A 23,779-nucleotide genomic window follows, 5' to 3' on the forward strand; every position below is an offset into this window, starting at 1 on the left:
GGCAGTTTTAACTGGAACAGGAGTATATACCAGCAGCGCCACCTCGGTTCGCTTACTCAGAGCTCTATACAGAGTTCAGGCCATACAACGACAGAGTCAATCTCATTACTGTGAAAAGAAGCGATAATCTTTCACTTTGCTCTATAAAAAAAATCCAACTACATACATGTATAAAATTATACATCAACGTAATCCTAAAGTTGCAAAGTAAGGAAACAAAAGCACAGACAATCTCAGAATTAAGGCAACTAGCACCATTTTACACATTATACGTTAAAAACTTAGTTTTCAAATTACATAACATCTAGAGCGTACTAAGAATGATCCCAGAGCACTCAATAGAAGAGTGTCATTTGTAGGAGTCTTCCTGCTTAGATGCAGAAATTAGAAGCAGAGACATTCATAATGCACATGACAGGGACGTTGCAGAAATACAGGGAAAGGAGCACACACTGAACAGCATCAATAAACTAAAATATCAAATAGACATTTATTTACTAGTTACCTGCAAGAGAGCAGAGATACATTAAAAACATAAGGTAAATGCAGAAGGAGTAGGAATTAAATTTGCACAACTGGTCTGAACTTTAGCATCTCAGAGCTTTTCAAAACTTCACTATAAAAAGTCATTGTTTTAGGTGGAGTCACATAACTAATTTAATAATCTCTTTATGTATTTCTTCTATAACTCAACTTTATTTTGAAAACTATTTCTTTTGTTATTTTAATTTAGTTGTCCGGTATGTAATTAAATGGTGCTGCATATCAATAAGCAAAAGATAAGGACCCATAAACAATTCAGAGTTGAGGATATGCCTCAATAAAGAAAATAAAAATCAAACAGAAATAGGTACTCAGTAAAAAGCATATTATAGCATTTATAATTAACTATTATCTCAGGAACTCTATTACCTAGTAATGCATATTTCAAGTAGACACAGTAAAATAAGTGCTATTAATGATCACCACAGCTTCTACAGATATAGGTAGCACAACGTGGAAAATGTTTTTTTTAATTTGAAAATGATGGTTAAATAATTTAACTACGATTTATTTTAAAAACATATTTAATATTTTCAGTCACCCAATAAATTGAGTTTCTTGTTCCTGAAGAACTGTATTATCTTCCAGATTATTCAGTACTTTTACAAAGTTAAGAAATCTGGTTTTGTATGTAAAAAGCTAGATCTGGCCAGAGGCTTATGAAATGACACAACGTTTATAGACATCACAAAGCACCAAACTGCTTGCATAAAGCAACTTCGAGCAAGTAGTAAAAAAATTACAGTGACACTATTTCAACAACACATGAAAGTACCCTGACTGACCAGCTTTGAAAGAAGTCCAAGGCAGCTGTGGTTTTGCATTTTGGACAGATTTCTGATCACACTGGGTTCTATTTGCACTGGAACTATGCGTGCAAATGAGCTGCATCTGTACTTGAATTAATCCTCATGCAGCATAAGCAGTAACAATATTTTCTCCATGGAAGAAAGTTCCCCAAAATTACATTTCCTGCATAAACAAAAAAAGCGTAGCCAAAGTAAAATTAACTTTGAATATTACTATTATGATAACAGAACAAAAAGTTTAAAAAATTAAACAACATAGTTTAATCAAACTCATACACTAAGCATGTTGCAAAACAGAACAAACACTAACAAATCACTAGATAATTCATGCTGCAAGCATAGTGAACTTCTCAATAAATTCATATTATACTTGTACTAAATAAAACACTAAATCTATCGCTAATAAACAGCAACAAGGATCATTGCTTTAATGTTTATCCCTGCTCTTCCCCCACTCTCAATAGATATTAGAATGATGGCTCTGTAGACACGTTGCCATATGATGTACACACAAAAGAAAAACAAACACAAATCACTTATTACAGCAGTTCTTATCATACTGATATTTACCTTTTAAGAAAAAAAGATGCCAACTACTCAGGAAAAAATAAAAGCAATATAGATAACTAGTTTCCTTATTGAAATGAATTTTTAACTGGTGACAATATTTGAAAGATATTCTGCACTTAAATTAGAATAAAATTTGCTATTGATTTTCATATTTGTCTTCGAGCACAGAGGTTTGGAACATATCCTGCACATACACTCTGTTAAATAGTCCAAGTGTATTATTATATTATATTTATTGTCATAGAACAATATTCCACTGCAATGGAAAGTTGCCATGCTCATATATTACAATTTAGATAAAATGCATTCAATTACACAGATACTAGTTCATGGCTTCTATACCATTTTGCATATCACTACCCATATACATGTATATACACACATATATACACACACATATATGCAATGGCAGCATTTTGCTTAGTATAGAATAATTTCACTTTTTTCTGTAAACCAAAAGACTAAAAAGGATGGGATTCAATTCATCTGATTCTGGACTTATATTAACAGCAGGCAATCACCTCTGCATTGCTTTAAGAGTGCCAACAGGGAAAAAATAAGCACTTTTGCCTATTTCTACTTCCTCCTGCTCACTATAAAAACAGCCTAGATAACTAGGTTCAGGGGTAGATGCCTTAATTTAGGTAAGGTGAAGTCAACTATACTCTTGGTGTTTAATATATTTAAAGTAAAGATTGTACTAACAGCAATATTGAAAATGCCTAATAATTCAGAATAAAGGTTATCTATCATACTTGGAGGGAAACTTCTGTTCATCATGTAAGATAAAGCATCTATGGTAATCTAATAAAAAGAAGCTACAATCAGCTGTACAGGGTGAAACACTTAGATCTTTAATCTGTATAACAGTGTTTCTTCCGTCCCAGTTATATTTGCTTTAATAGGTTATTCTGTCAAATGTAAAAACCTACCATGAAAGCTAGCTAAAAGGCATCTCATACTTGACAAACTTTAAAACACCCTTTGGAAAAAATAAATCAACCTTTGCCACAGGAAACTGCAAGATAAGCGATTATGCACAAAAATCTTTCATTTGTTTGAAGGGTCATCCTCTTAATTACCAGGGGAAAGCATGACTTTAGAGCTAAACAGGTACAACTGAAAGACAGCCATAGGGACTAGATGCCCCTAAACTTTTGTAACATCATCTGTCAGATTCAACAGAATTGCTGCTGACTCTACACCAGTGAAAATATTGAGATATTCCTTAATTCACATCCTGAAATATAAACAGATTGGCTATTTTCCCAATTACCTATTAACTCTAGTACAATAACAGTGTTCAGACTTTTTAAAATGGCTAACAGTGATATATGAATCTGACATAAAATCAGGTCTTCCAATGAATTTCACTTAAGAGGTAATGAAGTCACAAAGCTAACTGTACAGCCAGAAGAAAAATAAAGAAATACACATTTTTGACTGTAGAAACAGGTACAGCTTTCTTGCATCCATTGCCATAATGGAAATCACGCACAAGCCCATCACTTTATCCTGTCAGGGGACATGCTCACAAGTAACTGTAGGCAATGAGTACGAGGCAAAGTTTCTGCTCACTCAGCAAACGCAACCCACAATGAAACACTGCTTTGTTTCTGCAGAGACCTCTTAAGACTGATACTGTACACATCTTTCCCTTGTATCTGAGAGCGTGCCTGGACACTGCTCTGCCTGCCTGGCACTCAGGTATCCACATAGCTCTTGATGTAGGTCAGGCCAATTTCAAGGATCAATGCCATGACCTCTCATGTTCTGCTACAGTACAGATATAATTCACATTAAACTATGGTATATGTGGTAGGATTTCCCACATGGCATCTTTCAATTACCAAGGCAGACCATGAACGAGTTAAAAATTAAATTGCCAGTCACTAATGCAGCAAATAACTGCAGCCCTTACGTTTCAGCTACTCTTTAAAGTTCATGATTGTAGCTCTCATTCCTGCTTCTTGACACTAGCAAATTAAAGAAATACTTTTCACCACCTGCAATCTTTTTGGCTCTGTAACATACATGAGCAGTAGCATCCATTTTATTTCCATCTCTTGGAACAGGCAACTTTTTTTTTTTCTGGCAAAAGAGCTGAAAACAGACTGATTTCTTTGTCTCTGTGGTACCATTACAATCCTATGCTATTCAATCTCCTGGCTTACAAAGAATTCACTATCCTTTAGTGCAATGCTATCTAGCTGTACTGGAATAAAGCTTCATCTGAGATGTGATTCTGTCTCCTTTCCAATCCTCTTAACTTCTTTAGGTTGTCTTGGCCATTATATGGCAAGGGAAAGGATTAGGGCTTGCATCACTGAGTGCGGCAATCTGCGTTTTGGCCAGGCATCTCTACAGAACTTGCAAGAGGAAGTCATTTTCCTTGTTGCTAAGCACGCAACAGCAGCGATGTTGATTCACTCCACAATATTTACTTTCCATAAACCTAAGATACAAATGATTGGTATTTACTGAAGAACCACCATTGCATTACCACATTGAAGGTAAAAGTATCCCCACTGTCGGGAGTGACTTTAGAGCCCCTACAATGTGTCAGCATCATTTAATCACGAAAGATACCTTTTGAAAAGTGCACTGAGCTGGCCTTCTCTACCACCACGCGTAGGACTGCCATTCTCTTCCCTCAGGCCTACACAGAAGTTCTTTAAATCAAGAGCCCAAAGTTTCAACTCAAATATGAGAGTGAATTATTCAGTACTTAATTACTTTGCTCCACAACTTCATAATATCTATGATCTGTCAACACTATTTCTACTTAATAATAGATGTTTCGTGAAACAGTAATAAAATTATCGAAGGCTGAAAAGGTAGGTATTTGGGAGCTAACCATCTTTTCTTAAACATGGGACGTTGTAATGATAAATTAAATCTCCAGAATTTTCAAATATATGCTTTCCTTAAAGAACCTAAAAAAAGAATACTAACAATATTATGCTTATCTGAACAGTGTGAAATAATTAACTGAAACATAAGCTGCCTCCTCAGCGCATGTGATAGAACAGAACACGTGCGAACAATTCTCTTCCACGTTCTGCTATAATGCTGGTGGCACTTCAGTGTACAACACAAGTCCTACTAAAGACAGACCTTTATAAGAATGATACTTCTTCATGACTCCTTTACACCTGTACAAGTAAGTTCAACTTACATTTTCAACTTTTTGTACTGTGATGGATATTATATTCTGTCACATCCTTAACATAATTGTTCCGATTTAATTTCCTCCTAAAAAAATAATTTAAATGTTTCATCAACATGCCATGGTGTCTTAGCCTCTTTAGAATCCAATTTCTTGTCAACAGGGCCATCAAGAGTTAGCCACCTTGCGAGTTTGAGCCTTAATTCACACTCACAGTATATACCATAGGAGCACCTCAGGAGCTGTTACAGTGTAATGTGCAAAAATGTACTAGCCACAGCACAGATTGCATATTATGGATCAAGAAATAACAAATGCATAGTAAAAATGTATACAAAGTGATCACTGCATGCTCAGTGTCAGTGCTTCAGAGCTTTACTGTCTCAACTATTTCACTTTTAAAACCTAAAGTTCAGTCATGGTAAGAAAACGGTACAAACCATGCTAAAATATGGTAGCTACAATAAGAACAGGAGGAGAACATACAAAAAACCCTTTGTTCTGGGGTCCTTTGACACACTGAGGTGGATTGAAAACTGGCTGAATGGCAGAGCTCTGAGGGTTGTGATCAACGGCACAGAGTCTAGTTGGAGGCCTGTAACTAGTGGGGTCCCCCCCAGAGGTCAATACTACGTCCAGTATTGCTTAACTCATTCATCAGTGACCTGGATGAAGCGACAAAGTGCCCCTTCAGCAAGTTTGCTGATGATACAAAACTGGGGGGAGTGGCTGATACACCAGAAAGCTGTGCTGCCATTCAGAGGGACCTCAACAGGCTGGCGAGTCAGACAGAGAGGAACCTCATAAAGTTTAACATAGGCAAGTGCAGAGTCCTGCAGCTGGGGAGGAATAACTTGATGCACCACTACAGGCTAGGGGCTGACCTGCTGGAAAGTAGCTCTGCAGAGGACCTGGGAGTCCTGGTGAATAAGGTGACCATGAGTCAGCAATGTGCCCTTGTGGCCAATACAACCAATGGTATCCTGGGCTGCATTAGGAAGAGCATTGTCAGCAAGCTGAGGGAGGTGATCGTTCCCCTCTGCTCCACCCTGGTGAAGCCACATCTGGAACGCTGGGTCCAGTGCTGGGCTCCCCAATACAAGAGACATGGAGCTACTGCAGCGAATTTGTCCAGCAAACATCTAAGATCATTAAGGGACTGGAGCATCTCATATGATAAAAGCCTCAGAGAGCAAGGACTATTTAGCCTGAAGAAAAGACTGAGGGGGGGGGGGATCTGATCAATGTGTATAAGTATCTGAAGGGAAGGTGTCAAGAGGATGGGGCCAGACTCTTCTCCGTGGTGCCCAGTGACAGGACAAGAGGCAACAGGCATAAAGTGAAACACAGGAAGTTCCATCTGAATACGTGGAAAAACTTCTTTACTGAGAACTTGAACACATTGCCCAGAGAGGTTGTGGAGTTGTCAGAAATTATCCAGACACAATCCTGGGCAGCACGGCTCTAGGTTGACCCTGCATGGGCAGGGAGGTGGGAACTAGATGATCTCTAGGGGGTTTTTAACCTCAACCATTCTGTGATTCAGTGATTTATTTTCTCAGTTTTATTTCAGAGTGTTTAAAATGCACAAAACTATTCTTTGGTTACAACATGATTCTACAGAAAATGTTAATAAACATTTAAGTATAATGTCATTTAATAGGATTTGTCAGTCTCAAATTGCTATACACTTAAGAAACAGTCTACCTACAGTTAGATATTTGAGATATTTCCTTGGCTCATTTCACAGCTGCAAAGGATGCATTTTGCATTACAATTTTCCCCTCCAAACTTCTCACCATTTTCAGCATCATTTTAAAAAGAGCAAGAAAGCTAGCATATAGAACAGCTGGAGACTGGCATCTCCAGTGTATAATCTCCATGAAAATGTTTACATGTATTAATGATTAAACTGTTAGACACTTGCTCTTATTTCCTTTAGTTATAACAGGAACCTAGTACCATATCTTCCATTTAACCTTTAACTCTTTACTACTAGTAAAAGCTACGATATAAGCAGTTGGGCAACACGAAGAATCAACTTAATTTCTTATTTTTGCTGTTTTATGTACTTTGAACTGAAGTATAGGGCAGGTATAGCTTTCAATTTTTCTTACTGTTAACAGAAATATTTGCACAGATAAAATACACACTGTCTTTACAGGGGGCTAATGAGATCCAGTAGTATCTTCAGGAGCAGAAAGGAACACGTTCGTGAGGAAACATTCCTTTTACAGGGAGGAAGAACAGAGAGAAGTAACACAATTTGCAATATTGTAGATCTGCTAACAGGGACTAGTAGAATGAAGGAGGTATTAAAGGAATGACAAGATAGGAAGAAGGATCCTGAGATAGAACCCTTCCATAAAGCCTCCAGAAAGGTCAAGCAGAAGAGCAGAACCAATACCCTAAGATGCAAGCCTGATTAGAAAAAATGCACTTTATCATGCATCTAAATAAATAGCAGATAATCCAAGAGGACTCTTACATATTTACCAGGAAACAGGTTTTAAAATTATGCAGAAAAAAAGACACAAAAGTAGAGCAACAAATTCAGAGTATCATAACTCAGTCCAGTATTTACTTCTGTAAGTTTGACCCTGTATTTGCTTCTCTCCACCATTAAAGCTAAAATTCTAAGAAAAGATTTCATCTTACAGTCACACAGCAAAACAGTAAACAGCAAGTACAACACTATACACAACCTAACCATCTAAGGCCAGATTTTCTGACATTTTTGAAAAGACTCTTCAAAACTCAAAATGCAATGCAAAAATGAGAACTTCATATTTTTGGGTAGTCATATGAAAAACCTCAGTTAAAATTTAATTAACAACTACAGCCAGTTAAAAACTATTTTTAAATTTTATTCTAAATCTTATTTACTTTAAAGAAGTGATTCAGTGTACTAGGGAAAAGTAGTGCCATAAGCCTTGGCATTTCTTATGTCAATAACTCAGTGATATTAAATAGCTTACTAACACCAGAAGCCTGTAATTCACACAGCACCATTTTGTCAAGTCCTTCATTGAATACTGGTATTCTGTACTTTGAAACAGGAAACTTTTCTTTGTCTGAAACACACACTCAGCATAGACACCAACTGAGCAATCTGAGTTTGTCAAGCACTCCGATTTCAGTTTTGCACAGGACATTTAGTAAGACTGTTCTCATGCAGTGTTAATATTCCATGGATTTAAACGGTTCTAGACTCACCACGCACTTTTTTCCCCCCAAGACACATGGCTCTGGATTGAAAGGAAACACTATATTGCAGTGTCTGGTACCACTTCAACTTCTAACAGTTGTCTGTCAAAGTTCAAACTACATTTACTCTCCTTGTGAATCAGCATTACACTATCAAACCACCTGACAGTCTACAATTTAGCTGAAATACTCTGCTTTAGTTATCTCGACTACACATTTCTGAGCTTTGCAATTAAATATCTTCCATTATTATCGACTATCAATTAACTCAAAAGGTTGCTGAGATTGTGATCATGCTGAAGAAAGCAGAACATAATGCTATAATTTGAGATTGTTAGGACAGTAAATTTCTCTTAATATCTAAAGGACATAACTTGTTTTTATCTATAGCTTCCAGAAATATTCAACTCATTTCACTGCAATGCAATGCCAGCTAATCATCTGCTTGTCTGGATCTGACTTAAGTTATTGTATTTTATTAGTGACATACCTTGAATTGCATGGAATCTTTACTTCTTGCTTATTTACATAAAAATTTAAAAATTTAATGCATTCGTACTTCTGCTTTGGCACTCTTTAAATCATATTTACATAAGCCAGTACAACACACTGAAATAAGACATAAGGAAAATGAACAAAAACCCGCATGGTATTACCTGTTTCAATTTCCCAAATATAAACTGAATCATCTTCACATCCAACAATTAGGAGATTCTCAACAGGGTCGATTTTTATCATCTTCACAGGAAACAGATGCTTTCTGGCATGGAAGAGACACACTCTCTCCTGAAGGTGTAGAATTGCTACTGAATGATCCCTGCACACACAGCACACAATGCTGTGATCTTTTAACTGCAAAAATAGAGTAAGAGCTTTAGCATCTTTACTGCAATCACATTCATGACCATGTCATTGTAATGAGCCTGGAAAAAATAGTCAATTTCCTTCCCAAAACATACTTATTTTGGGAAATGTTGCTGTACTTCAGGCTACATCTCCAAATTGTTTTTAACAGGCTAGCTATAAATCCGATCTCCATACAAGGAGAGAAACAATCATCTCTGCTTTTTCAAAAGCTATAAAAATAAATGTTATACTCATCCACAACATATAGCCTGTCAAAGCAGTCATTATACAATCAAATATACAGTAATATCTGTCACAGAAGAAAAAAATGAAAGGTTACCTTAAACCAAAATGCTATTCATTCAACATGAAATTTACATCAAGTCTTATGACACAAAACTCAAAAGCAATGTATTTCTAGTGGAAAAATTAGGTATGTTACAATTTAATTTCACAATATATGGTTCTGATTCTGCAAAGCCTTCTTTCTGCAAGTAATTTTTGGTGACTCACGGAGGAATTGACCCTATGGAAAAATTCAGCCCTGTAAACACAGGGGACACAGTTCAAACACATTAAATCCTACTAAGATTACAGAAAAAGGGCTAAAGAGAACCTTACAAGCATTAAGACTCGTGATGGCCCTCTACAAAGTACTTAATCATGCCAAAGCAGAGAAGCAACAAAAGACCTTTTAGACTACTTGTATATGCACTTAAGTTAACCATAAGTATTGAATATGTCTTCATAGACTTTTTAAGATGAAATGGGTGAGAACCCAATCCCATGGAATGCAATGGCAAAAAAATTTGCCTAAGGACTTTTCATACAAGCAAAAGATTTACTGTACTAAACTCTACATTTTTACTTCAGAATTCAATTAAAAACACACTGAATTATTCTAAAGCTCTTTATATATTATATAAAAAGAAACATACACAAGAAGGGCCACACACACGTCAGGAACCAGAACCAAGCATAAATATTTAGACTTATACAAATACCGCTGGTCCAAATCTTCTCCTGCCACCTTTAAATCCCTAGCTTTTCTGATTACACTTTTTACATTCAGAAATGAGTTAGAATTAACATATCTAGACAATAATATTCCATTCACCATTTTTAATGTCATTATGGACTTTAAACATTGCGCTGTTTTAGGTTTTTCTAAATCACTGAAATCACAGCAAACTAACAGGAAATCAATCCTCTGAAATTATAAGTAATGTTCAAACAAGTCACAATTAAGTGATTACTGAGCGGAAACCAAAGATAAGGTGCTGCTGAAGAACAACATTGCCAGATAATTTGTGTGCATATATACATGCACATATGTATGCATGTACATACACATATATACACATCTATGTATTTATACATAATTTATCACATTTTTACTTACTCTGCAGTTTTCTGGAGGTCGCAACAGCTCTGTCACTGGACCAGATTGCAGAGTAAACTGGTGTAAAATTTCCCCAGTAAATATATCCCAGCAGATCACAACAGAATCCTGGCCTCCTGATAACAACCAGCTTGGATCAAACCTGGCTGATTTATCATGCGGATAAAGTAAACAAGTGACTCTGCTACGATGACCATTCAGAACTTTGTAAGGTAGATTATCTGAAACAATAAGGTGTTAAATAAATTGTCCTTTAAAAATAGAGGTTTCACATTTTACAGCACATTTGCTAAAACTAAGGAAATTCAGAAGACTAAATACAACTAAGCATTCCAATTTCCATTCAGAGTCTTAGGCCAAGATACCCCTTACATGGGATCAGAAAATTTGGTATATTTGTTTCAAAAATGGAGGACAAAGTCCTACATTCTGAGCTTTGTCTACTGAGGTGCATTTTTTTCCTCTTCTGTGGAATGAACTTTGAGAGGCGAAATTAATCAAGACTACTGCCCCTACCATGACATCCCACATCCAAGTTTCAGGTGACTTCATCCCTGCGGCTGTTCTACAGCAAGGACTCCTAAGTACGCAAAGAGCCTTGGCAGTACACTAAGCTGTGATCTGATAAACCAGAAAAAGGTCATAATCTTCCATTTTCCTTATTCAGTCCCCAACCATCACCCCTATTTATTTTTTTTAAATTTATTTTGATCCAAAGGCATATCAAAAGTATGCAATCTTCTGTGCTTGATGCCAATGAAATTATGCAGAACTGTTAAAACTTACCTTTCAGCAAGGATATGTTTTCTAAAAGTCTTGCTCTTGCAGTTTTTAAAGCTAGAGTTACAAAAATTTTCCCATTTTCACACCCACAAACCAGCTTATCGAGACTGGGTATGTATGCAGAGGAACTGATGAGCGCACTTTCACTCCCATCTTCAGATGCACAGAGATGATCAATAATGCCCTCTGACATTGAATGGTGTTTATCAAAATTATCCTGAAGAGTCCAAGTTGCTGTAATGGGGATCTCTAAAAAGGAAATAAAGATGAGTCAAGAACATTACTGGTTTTACCAAAACAAAGCCAACATCCAAACAAAATGAAATACACTTTCAGCTCTTTGCCATTTCCCTTATCTTATCCTTTCTGCAGGAATGGCAGCTGCAGACTTTCCATATTAGATCATGTGGCTTCTCTCTAAAAATCCTTTTATACCTCTCCATGAGCAGCCATAAGCAGGACAAACTAAGCACATTTTCATGACATTTAGTTGATGTGTTTGTGGGCAAACGGAAAGGAAATAGGAACATGTATTCATGTAGTCGTGTGAAGAAATTGTCTGTTTCTCCCCTCATCTTTGTTAGTGTCTTGCTCTTTATATTTACAGGTAATCACCACACTGAACGGATGCATAAGCACCTCTTTCTAGCGTGAAAAACATTTTCATGAGAATAACTTTTCCTGAAAACTGACCTACCAAAGACACAATTGAAAAATGCATCCGCCGTATAGAATTGCCAAACCTTTTGGTGAACCATCAAACGTTGAAACAAGGACATCAGGAACATGCCACAAAGTGATTCTTCCTGAAGCTTCACCAGAAAAAAGAACCTTATAGAAAGGCTCTTTCCTTTCATTCATGAAGCCCATAACAAAAGGGAAACTCTGCCAAAAATAACAGTTAATCAGTATTTTGATACAAAACAGCTAACAAAATGGTTTAATTCTTAATCACAAAAATCAAAGGTTTTGACATCAAAAGCTGTAGAAACACAAGAGAAATAATGGTTGAATCCTCAGCTGTGGCTAAGCTCTGCTCAACCCAGGTCTGCTCTGCTGGTGCAAGTCCCCCAAAGACCAGCTCTGCTTTATGAGTATCCCTGGTTCAATCTACATCCCTAATGGAAAACTGAACAAGAGCGCTCCTAGGGTTTACCGTCTCTATAAGACTTTATCAGCAGTATCAGTAGCCTACAGAAAACAGCAGGATGAGCAAAATGAGACTGAAAAATTCCAGTGAAATGCTTTGATAGCCTTCACATCAGAACAAATTAAATAAAGCTTCATTCATGGTAGTTTAGATTACTACAACTAATAACGGGTAAAGTATTATCACCCATCTGTGTAAAAACAGCCTATATTGTGACCATTCACTTATCTGCCAAAAAATTAGACTGCAGAGGTGTATCATTGATAAATAGAATTATTACTGACATCTACCTAGTTTCAGTCAATGCTAAAACTTATGGCAGTATACTTATCTCCGATACAAAAGCTGTATTTGCATTCTCCCATGAGGACTAGAAACTTGGAGTTTTTCTTTGCCTGTAGGTATAACACAGGTAATTCTGTATCAAATACCAGTAGCACCCAAACTCCGTATGATAATTAACAGATGACTTGCCAAGAACATTCTGTTTGGTGGTTACATAAGCTTCATTCCCAAATACCAAACTGCTGAGAACAGTAAGGTGCCTAACTGGAAACTTTTAGTGGCTTGAAACTAGAGGAATACCCAACTCTTGAAAAGTCAGGAAAATTACAACCATCCAGGTAGGTGTACATTAGCATATTTTAGTTCAGATAGGAGCGTACTTTGGAAGTGAATGCTTTGGTTTGCATTGTTGAACTGTTTTAAAGCATAAAAATCAGGAATCCTTTGGATGAAACTAAATTGGAAAATTTAGCACACCTACTGCATTCCAGGCACAGATGGGCATACAGTCCAAGGGCCAGAAAACTAGCCTGAAGAAAAAACACAACAAAAATCCTACTACCCTCTGGCATAGATAGAGTGGATGAAAGGTCATCAGCACAAACTGATCTGCTCTACAGAACTTTATTACTTGATAAATAGACTCAAGACATAGCTTGAGTCTATTTGTACCTTTAAGGCATTTTAATAACATACCTGTTGGATATAATTTATTTACAACATTGAAATTTGGGAGTGAACAATAAGCAACTGTACTGTAATGTTGTTTCAGTAATAATTTAAGAATTGAAATCAAAATAGACTGTCACACAGGCAGTTTTGTTGTGTCGCACTAAAATCTGTTATCAAAAAATTAATCAGGCAGGAAGATTAATATTTAAATTGTATTTAAATTGTAAGAGTGGCAGGAGATATTACTAAAAAGCGCATACATTTTAGGGACAAAATTATCTATGAGGTTCCTACCACCACTGTAGTGCAGTTATTTGCTACGCCACACATTCTGGAAACTTTTCCTTCACGACATCTGACCTTTGGTCTCCTCAGCAGTTATCCTATCTGATTTTAGACCTAATATGTTTAGGGGGAAAAACTGAATGGCTTGTTCTATCACCCATCAACTGAAAATTAAAATCTGTCAGGCTTAGGAAGAGCATGCAACAAAAATGCTTTCTAAAAGCCTACACTTGCCAACAAAAAAAGCAATGAAAACATGAGAAGTCCACACGTCTGACTGTTTCTGGTCAAACAGAAACAAAAATATGGCCCCCTTGCTTATCTTCAGAAACGGTTTAATAGCTTGAGCTCTCATGTAATATACATTAAATCAAACTAATTTAGTTATAGGTAGGATTGAACTCCATGTCTTCCAACAATTACTATTTCATAAAAACAGTATCAGTATGAAGACTCAGCCTTGGTTCTAGTTGCGATGCTACACAGTGATTAAATCTCAGTTACACCTAAATTTGTTGCAGATGGATTTTTACCAAAGAACCCCAGCCACAGATGATTCTCAAGAATCAAGATTAAAAAGTCATTCAGATGCAGGCTTTCCAGAGAAGACTCCACTTGACCCACTTTTTTTGTCTAGTCAGTAACTAAATTTGAAATTAGTGTGACATGTCATGCTAAACATGAATTCTCAATCAGAAGTACTACGTATTTTATCTACTTTTCCAGCTTCCTTTTTTTCTTAAAAATAGAAGCTCTTTCAAGGCACACGCAATAGCTCTCATAGTTTTATGCACTGTGAACACTGCCAGCCTGCTCTAAATGTGAGAAAGTTAGGCATGTGATAATGCCTCTGAAGGCTCACAATAGCAGTATTCTGGATAAAACATCACAGATTAAAGCCCACAATTAGGACTGATGCATTTTACAAGTAACAGATCTTTCAAGTTCAAACATTTATGCACATGGGCAACTCAGTCTATTCACGCAGGTCTGATGAAACAGGCATACATTTTGCAATAGAACAAAAACTAAGTAGCTTCAGTAAATTGTCTTTTTACAGATTTGAAAGTATAAGTATACTAGACCACCTTCAACTTAAAATAAGTTTTTTTTCCAAGACCAGAAAAACACCAAAAGAACACTGCAATAATCCACAGCTGAAAATGTTTCTTTTCCTGATAGAAAATTTAAGTAATGCCAGAATTTAAGGCAAAATACCCTAGGAACATCTCCAAGTAATAATTTTAAAATGAAGGAATAAGCCTTATTCATCATATTAACAATTAAATCTGTTTTAAATAGTTTCCTATGAATCATTTTGGTAAGTCACAAACAAAACATGAAGTAGTTTTTGAAGCTCACTTTAAACTTTTCCAATGTTACCTTATTTTCTCTCACACCAGTAGAGCAGAGTAAATGAGGATAAACAGTTTCTTTCAGCACTCTTCCATCACCAGGATATATGCTTTTAGAAAGCCCGCTGCATAATTAAAAAAAGCTTTAGAAATTCATTTTTTTTTAAAAAGCAGAACAGTAACATCCAAGATTCACAAGTTCAGTTAAAAGTTTCTAAGTAATTAAAAGTGACTTTTTGAAATCACAGCACCAGCTGCCCAAGTTCTACATGGCTAATCTTATTCTTGTGTCCCCTGCTGTGTCAAACAAAGGCTGAGGGGTGTCAAACTCAGGGTAAATCTTTGAGTGCCAAAGTGTTTTTGTTCTGGTTTTTGATCATTTGCAAAGATTTTCCATAATAACCTCCTAAAATTCATCTTGTACCTGAACTTTTCATGTTAATTTCCCATCTGAGCCCACCTGTTCAGCAGCTGGTAAATGTAACTGTGACCATCTTCTGTCCAGATGATAAGTCTGTAAGCTGCTAGTACTTCTCCACCAGCAAAGCACTCACCGCTTTTGCAGAATTCAGTACATAGCAAAGAAAAGTCACAATAATCATAGACCTAAGCTCAGAGAAAAACAGTAAAAAACAGTATTGACACATTCATTTTAATTCAAATGGTTTTAGGGGCAAAGGATCAATAAACAGCACATTTGCTTCACTCTTGGTAGTTTGACAACCTCTTTTTAGAAAGTAAAAAGTTTTTGTACCACCAAACTACTACAAACTCAAAATCAAACCATATACTTCTATGATAAAGAAACTGCCAACTAAAAAAGTACCATTAAAGGCTTATGCTATATTAGGGGATTTTCAATGAGATAAAGGATTTACTTTGTTTGCTTTGCGTTCCCTGTCGTCTACCGGACAAAATTCATTTCTTGTGTGGAGTTCAGCAATGAATTTAGCACAAATATGACACTGAAGATTCTCGAGAGCAGTTTTAAATGCTTCCACTCAAAGTGCTCTTTGAACAGATAACTACTGGCATAATCACAGCATATATCTCTTAGCAAAGCAACTTTTTCTCTTCTGTCCTGGGGAGGGGGCAGAAGATATTTCTCGTCTTCATAAATTAAATGAATTAAAAGCAAGCACAAGAATACATAACCCCATTTGCTTGCAATAATGTTTCCAGCTCTTCAATTTCTAAAGCCTGTAAAAAAATCATTTGAATTTTTTGTTTCATGTGACATCTTTTTAAACTAAAATGGGATATGACTAGGACAGCCTAGAATATATGGTCTGCATATCCATACTCCTAGTGGCCTCATGGAGAGAGAATTCATAGCCACACCATATAATTTATTCCAATAGGAAACATGAGGAAATAGATTTCAGAAAGAATTCCTATAGACTTTTCATATAGAACATAGAATTTGCTCTATATTTTCAATACAGTAGTGGGTTAAGTATCTACTACTCTAAATATACTTGAATCTCTCCCCCGTGATACATTGCACATATCCTTCTAATTCAGGATATCTATGCCACTACTTTGACCAGTAAAATATAATTGCTCAAAGGCATAGTGGAACACTACAAGAAACGGGTATCTCTTGTTGAAAACATTACAGAAATTAAAAGAAAACATGTTACACAGCTTTCCTGTGAAAAATACATTCATTCTGTACATGGATTTTCTTTATAAATGCTTCCATACAGATTTTTTTAGTGCAATAGGAGTTTCAAGGATACCCTCCAAAAGGCATTATTCAAAGTTGACTTCAACCTATTCAAGTATTTCCTTCAACAGCAGTGGCCTTTGGACCAGGTCTATATGTTGCACTAATAACTCAGGATTATCTTAGTAGAATGGCATAGCATTGGGAAAAAGAAATACAGAATTATTACAACTACATTCAGCTTAAGAATTAAAAACAAAAAATCCCTTCTCCTGCAACCTCTTTACAACTAATAACAGTTTCAGCAATTATATGATGCATTTCCTTTCTTACAGCTGTGAGAAAAAGTGATAACATCTGGACTCCTTGGCTTTGCTGGCTTCTATTAGCAGAACCCAGGCTTTTGGCCTCGATGGAAGAAAGGCCCCTCATCACAGAGGGCTCCCTGGCTGCAATTACCTCTGCCATATTTTGACAGTTTTTTGTGCAGGCTTGTCTCTTTTTGCAATGCAATTCAGAGAGGGGTATATGCCCGTTGGTACTCTAAAACTGAATAATATTTAAACTATTTCCCTTTACAACAGACTTCATGACAAATTCTTTTGAAGTTGAAATACATTAAGAAAAAAAATAAAGTACTCAGTCAGGCAATTAAGGTAACCAGTGAAGACACACAGAGCACTGTTATCACTAATAATTAGAGAGTGCTGTTTCTTTTAACTCAAGAAGGAAAATAGGTATTTACATATAAGAATCATACCAGATTTTTCAAGTGTTACCAAATTATTAACAAAATTAAACAGGATTTGCAATGTTCAGTGAGATACCTGCCAGCACGTGGAGGACACAACTAGAAGAAGTCTTTCTGTGTAAGTGCAAAACCGTATTGCTTGGCAGTTTATACAGTCCAGAGATTTGGATTCCCTCTCACACACACACTGCCTCTCCTTTACAGCACAGAAAAGAAACATGTGATATGAGCTTTTAATTTTAGGAGAGAAACACCATTGAAAATCATTTGGTTAGCATAATTTTTTTTTAAATGTAAAGCAATATGTATTTTACCAAAAGTGAGATAGGAAAACAGTCAGGTCCACAAGTATTCTATGGACAGAAGATATCCAGCATGCCTCTGGTTCTTGATCTCACTTGAAGCAATAATGAACGTGGAGAAGAACTAAAGGCAGGTCACTAAATATTCTTCAGTCTAAACAAAAAATAGCTACAACAGTCTAAGCTGACAGTATCAGATTCAAAATGGCTAATGAACATTCTGCTTGGCCACTCCTTATCCTCGTAGCAACTAGGACACTGTCTGAGATGTATGCTGTGTCATATGATCTCGTTCTAAAAGTAGTATCTCTAAGTAGTGGGAAATAACTCCATTGACTTAACCTTTCATTTCTGCATGTATGGATGGTTACATATATAGATATATTTTCCCTTTTGTGTGAATATCAAAGATGTATCATCAAGGCTATCCTGCTCAAAATTATGCTGCAATTATTTTTATTATTGATTACACCACTGATAGCTGACAATTTCTGTTTTGAAAGATACCATCAGTATCAAAATCTCTCAAAGAATGGCTACCTTGGTCACAGAATCCTAGTTAGGTTAAAGCACAAGCAGAAATTCCACACCATCCTCTCACTCCACCTTGTAACTTCAATTAAATTCCAATTAAATCCAAGAAAATTAAGATACTAGTCCCTAACCATAGGAAGCAATTGGATTATTACCAACTGTGCAGTCCTCCCCTCAGGAAAGAATGTCCCAGGCAATAAAGCAAAGGGATAGCACAATACTTATACATGCTTCTGCCATTTGTTTGTAATCAGTTCCTACAGTCCCCAGAGAATCAATAGTATAGTAGTACTTTCATTTTTTCCCTCCTAGGAATGCTGAGAGTCCCCAAAACATGGCAAATCAACCAAAAATACAGGTGAACTCTGGTACAGCATCAAATCTAACAGCATCTCCTGAGGGGCCTGATCCTATCAATTAACAAGTTCTGCTGTGACACTCTGCAGTTTGTCCAGTAAGGCAGTAATGTATCATGGATGTTCCAGAGAAGAACATTGCTGACATTTTGCCATTTCTGATGACAATTCTAGTGCTTAACTCAAGACCCTTTTTAAATTCAGCTCTTAAAGTCTAATTCAAGCACAAAACATTGTATTCCAATTCTAGCACTTGTACGTCTAGAGATGGCCGCTGAGAATATTAACACAGAAAAGTTACGTGGAATAAGTGGGTTTGAAGATGAAGAAATAGCATACTTCACAGAGGAAGAGCCTTTTCTGAATGAAGACAGCATTTTAAAAGGCAGACAGAGGGAGACAAAGTCTAAAGGACCATTTTGAAGACAGAAGCAAGGATCAAGAGGGAGCACAAAGGCTGACTTTTAAGGAGCTTTAAAGGAAGTGAAGGGGTTCAAAGAACTGAGTGACATGGTCAGGGTCATAAGGAACCATTATAGCTTTAGTATCATGGAATATGGGAGGTATGAAATCTGGATGAAGGACACTGCAGGTATCAAGGCAAGAGCTGTGCAATGGCCCAATTAATTTTCAGTAGGGTGCTATCAGGGTGTATTCTGAGAATTTTGTGGAAAGTTAGCAAGGACTCTAGCTTCTTCAGCAGAGACATACACCAAATTAATCAAGTTCATCTAACACATATTCAGAAGATTCTCAACCATTCACATTCTCCTTCAGCGTATCTTACTTGAGAATATCACTAGGTACTATACTTCACATCATTGTTCTAACTACTGTTTCACACTTCATGCAAACCGACCTGTATGCTATTCAAGGATGAAGATAGGTCCCATACTTTAAGTTCTCCAGCTACAGACACTACAACCAATGAGTCTTCTGTGAAAAGGTAACAGCGAGACAAATTTGAAATCAAGTTGAGACATCATGCCTAAAGCCAAAACAGAATCTTTGCATAGACACTGTTCTGTGCAGCACTAAAATTGATGGATTCCGCAGAGCACTCTTCAGATGAAACATTAAGTTTACACAGAACTAATTTGTATATAGGAATATAAAATATGTCAGCAAATTCTGAATAGCTGTATTTCATCCAGTGGTCTATATTTGAATAAAGTACTATTAAAAAAAATTTCCTTGACATTACAAACAAGATTAATCTGTACTTATATCCAAGCACTGAACTGCTTACAATCAACGTAGGAGCTACTTGTGTTTTTATTAACATGAAACCTGACTAACATTAAGGATATTATATACACATCCTCAAGCACTGACACTGAAATATTTACATCCCGTATTTAACAACTCTAAGTCATGACTATTTCTATGTCCAGTAGGACTGCACTACCTATATGGAAATATTTTACTACATGTCTTAACTGATTGGCCTACATAAATACATGCACAATTTATACCTTGAATTCTTGTAGAGTGAACAATACACAAACAATTGATCCAATCGGAAGACTGAGATGTTAAAGTGTGAAGAACATCCAAAGTCTTAGCATCAATAATAAGAACATCTTGATATTCTCCACAGCAAAGAAGCCAGCCTTCACCTGTCATTCGGAATGAGCAATGGTAATACTGTACAAGTGGAGAGAAAACAGTCAGCATACAGAACTAAAAAAATGTGCATGCATTTTTTTTCACCTTACAGCATATTGCACTTGAACTGTAATTAACATGAGCAACATCACTAAAACCCACATGAAATTGCACATGTGAGAATACTTGTACATAATTTTGCTATTAACACATGTTCTACATACATTTATAACAATTTAACACAGGCATATAGCTTAGAGAGGCTTCATTCCAAAAGCATCATCTGCTCTGGCTATTAGCCTTTTCAGAAGTAATCAAGGGGTTAGCTTTCCTTTTAAATTGCTAAACAATCTGGGACTTGTTTCTCTGAAAGACCTCTTCTCTTTCCAAGCACTTGATACCACCACAGTTCTGAAGAGGTATGTAAATATGGGGGGGGAACTTAAGGTAAAAATGAAGAGGATCCATAATGAGTTATTTTCCAGGAGGGATTTTACTCCATGAGCTAAGTTCTTAATATGAAATCAAAAGTCCTAGTATTTAGAAGATTCATTCTTTCTCAACAACCACATAAAAAAGGAAAGCCAGACACAGCAAAGTACTTAGAGATGATTACTAGGTGTGGAGTGAAAGAAGTTTTTTTTTTTTTTGGTAAGTGTTCTGATTTGCACATGCAAGAATATTTGAATTTTGTGTAATAACTGTCTGTAATTGTACAAGTAACTGCTTTAAATACACAATCAGCTGCTTCAAGTAGAATTTACAAATAAACAGCATCCTTTAATAGAAGGATCATGTAGTCAAAGGAAAATATCAGCTAGCCCTACAAAATTATGCCTCAATTACTGTAAATTCTCTTAGTTTTAGTTAGATATTGTTCCCGGTCTATCACAGTCTATCTTTAGTCTGCCTGAAAAAGAGAAGATGCATAAGAAACTGATCTGGGAAAAAAATGCATGTCCACAAATATTGTGAATCATCAGGAACAGTAGTGCTTGGACACAGGAATTATTTGTAGTTACTGTTCATCTTAAACTTGAACTGCAAGATTTGGACAGTCAATCAGTCCTCTAAGAGGAGATGCCACATTTGCTAAACCACAAAAGATTAAGAGGTCTTTTGATCCTGGTGTTAAACTTCATTTCAAATGGCAAGCATTCAATTTGCACTGCCGGACATCTGCCATTTATAGCTGAATCCTATAGGCTAAACAGAAGGAGCCTACCAAACCAGATTTGTGAAATGTTAATTAGAAATTAAGCAACATTTTAAAAATAGTTATACTATCAAAATCAGTGTGCACTAAACCTCCCAGACAATAACCTTCTGTAGAAAATGATACTCTCAGATATTATTATGCCACAAGCAGTAAGTCCTCCTTGACCCAAAAAACAAAATAAAAAAACACTATTATAAAAATCTGAAGGTTGTATTTTAAGAATATTTTCTTGTCCTAGCTGCATCTGTTTGCTTTCCTAAGTTTTACTGTTAGATGTTTATATCTTCCTTTAGCCATCTTGTCAAAGTTATAGATTAAGAACCATTATCCATCCAAAACTAGACTTAGCCTACTTCAACTCCCAATGAAGAAACAGGTAACATCCTTTCCTAAAAAATAAGTATTTGCTTCTCCTAATTGAACAGTTAAAGAATTAAGATTCCACCTTAATGCCCACAAGAAAGCACAAAGATTATCAGACAATCACCCAGGCCAGATCCGTTTCTATTTGTCCGTAGAACTTCATTATTTACCATAAAAATCTAAGCAAGCAACACAGAGCAGCTCATACTGGGTCTCTGTTACATTATTAAAAACAGATATGTATATTAACATGTATTGTTAAGAAGTAATTCCTCTTTAATTTTCATTTGGTAACTTAAATTTTTCCCTCTCCCTATCATTAACAACCATGTTTGAGTTAAACATGTCAACTAAAACAGTGTCATAAAAACCATATTATTTCTGGAAGCTTTGAAATATTTGAATACTGAATTTGTCTAGTTTAAAAGTCACAAGAGAGTTCAAAGTGGTTTCGAATGGCCATCACTTGGAGGCTTAACGCCATCTAGACTTCCTCACCCAAGAAAAACAGCATTTTAATTAACCTAGGAGCCCAGAGCTGCTCTTTTACAAACATTCAGAAATTATCCATGTCCCTGAATCATATCCACACAGGCTGAGCTCCTAAATCATATACAAACACATTTCAGATACATACTCATACTAAAATGTACTTAGAGTATATCTGAATACAGTTCAAAGCAGACACTTGAAATTACTTGAAAAAGGATTTAAAGCAATTTGGGGCTCTGAAAATAAGTGACCTGCCAGAGTTCTGCAATGAATGAACGTATTTTTGAAAAGGGGACAGAGCAGTCTTCTGGAAGGTAGCAGCAGTTAGGCAATCAAAATCTTTCAAATATGTTTAAAAATAAGATATTTATTAAATTGCCTTACAAAATGTTTGTCTGGATAGGTTGTGTGTACATCATTAAAAAGACAACTTTAAACTTGAGAATTTCAGTGTAAATTTAACATAAGACAACAATGAGGATTACAAAACAGGTTCAAGTTCTACTACTACCTGATGCAAATGAAACGGTACTACGTCCCAGACATTTTTGGCTTAAAAAGGATTGGTTTGACTTGATTAAGGAGTACAGAAGAATACAGAAGTTTTAGTTCATTTCTTGGAAGTGAAAAAGGAAAAACAGATATAAAACTACTTTACTGCAACAAGTATTTTTCCTCCTATGAAGTATGTTTGAGCTATACATTTAAAATCATACGTTTCTGGAAAACATCATGGTAATAAAGCAAAACCCTCCTTGCAATGCACTGAGATATTTCATGAAAAGTTGCTATACTTACGCAGATTGCTGTGTGCCTATAAGGAAGCTTTGCGTTCTCAATAGACTGTCCACTAGCAACATTCCAAACGCACATCTCCCTGCCAAAGATAACTTCATATTATTCTCTGTCATTTTCACTCAATTGGCTGGAATAATTTTGTGCCACTAAGTTTTTCTTTAGTGCTGTACTTAAGTGCAGTCTGATCGTTTATGCGGCTTTGTGTTACAGATTACTGGGTAAGAAAATGTTGTGGTCATTAGCAGGGAATGACACAGAGTATCTGTTTCTTTTTGTTTTGGTAATTACACCCTGCTGCCTTACAGCAAACCTGAGTTTAAGGCCAACTCTGGTCTACAACAAATTGTAGGTATACTGCCATCACGGCTTGTCAATGTGTCACTATAACTACCATTCGTTGGAACTACATCCTCCCGAAAGTGATTCATTTCACTGAACTTAAACCACACATTTTGAAAGACACAATGCATCTTTTGCCGCATCAAACTAGTTCTCGACACAAACTATCACCTTCTGTTAAGTAGAAACAGTGCCACCATGAGGCTGTTTCTGAAGGCTGTTACTGATACAGCACTTGTCTACAACATATAAGTTTATATAACATTTTAGCT

General features: G+C 36.1%; 1 protein-coding gene across 1 annotated transcript in view; it reads right to left on the reverse strand.

The window, feature by feature from the left end:
* The window catches only part of WDR72 (WD repeat domain 72), a 126,308-nt gene that overhangs the window by 89,460 nt on the left and 13,069 nt on the right, over nucleotides 1-23,779 (reverse strand). Inside the window, exons 4-13 of the mRNA XM_068958834.1 lie at nucleotides 23,169-23,247; nucleotides 20,164-20,335; nucleotides 19,548-19,624; nucleotides 17,573-17,692; nucleotides 15,537-15,682; nucleotides 15,105-15,201; nucleotides 12,073-12,214; nucleotides 11,333-11,578; nucleotides 10,547-10,767; nucleotides 8,955-9,150 (exon numbers count right to left, since the gene is read on the reverse strand). Of these exons, the coding sequence (XP_068814935.1) occupies nucleotides 8,955-9,150; nucleotides 10,547-10,767; nucleotides 11,333-11,578; nucleotides 12,073-12,214; nucleotides 15,105-15,201; nucleotides 15,537-15,682; nucleotides 17,573-17,692; nucleotides 19,548-19,624; nucleotides 20,164-20,335; nucleotides 23,169-23,247 (1,496 nt within the window). The remainder of the gene's footprint in view (nucleotides 1-8,954; nucleotides 9,151-10,546; nucleotides 10,768-11,332; nucleotides 11,579-12,072; nucleotides 12,215-15,104; nucleotides 15,202-15,536; nucleotides 15,683-17,572; nucleotides 17,693-19,547; nucleotides 19,625-20,163; nucleotides 20,336-23,168; nucleotides 23,248-23,779) is intronic.

This window comes from Struthio camelus, chromosome 12, assembly GCF_040807025.1.
Source record: "Struthio camelus isolate bStrCam1 chromosome 12, bStrCam1.hap1, whole genome shotgun sequence".
Classification (NCBI taxonomy): domain Eukaryota; kingdom Metazoa; phylum Chordata; class Aves; order Struthioniformes; family Struthionidae; genus Struthio; species Struthio camelus.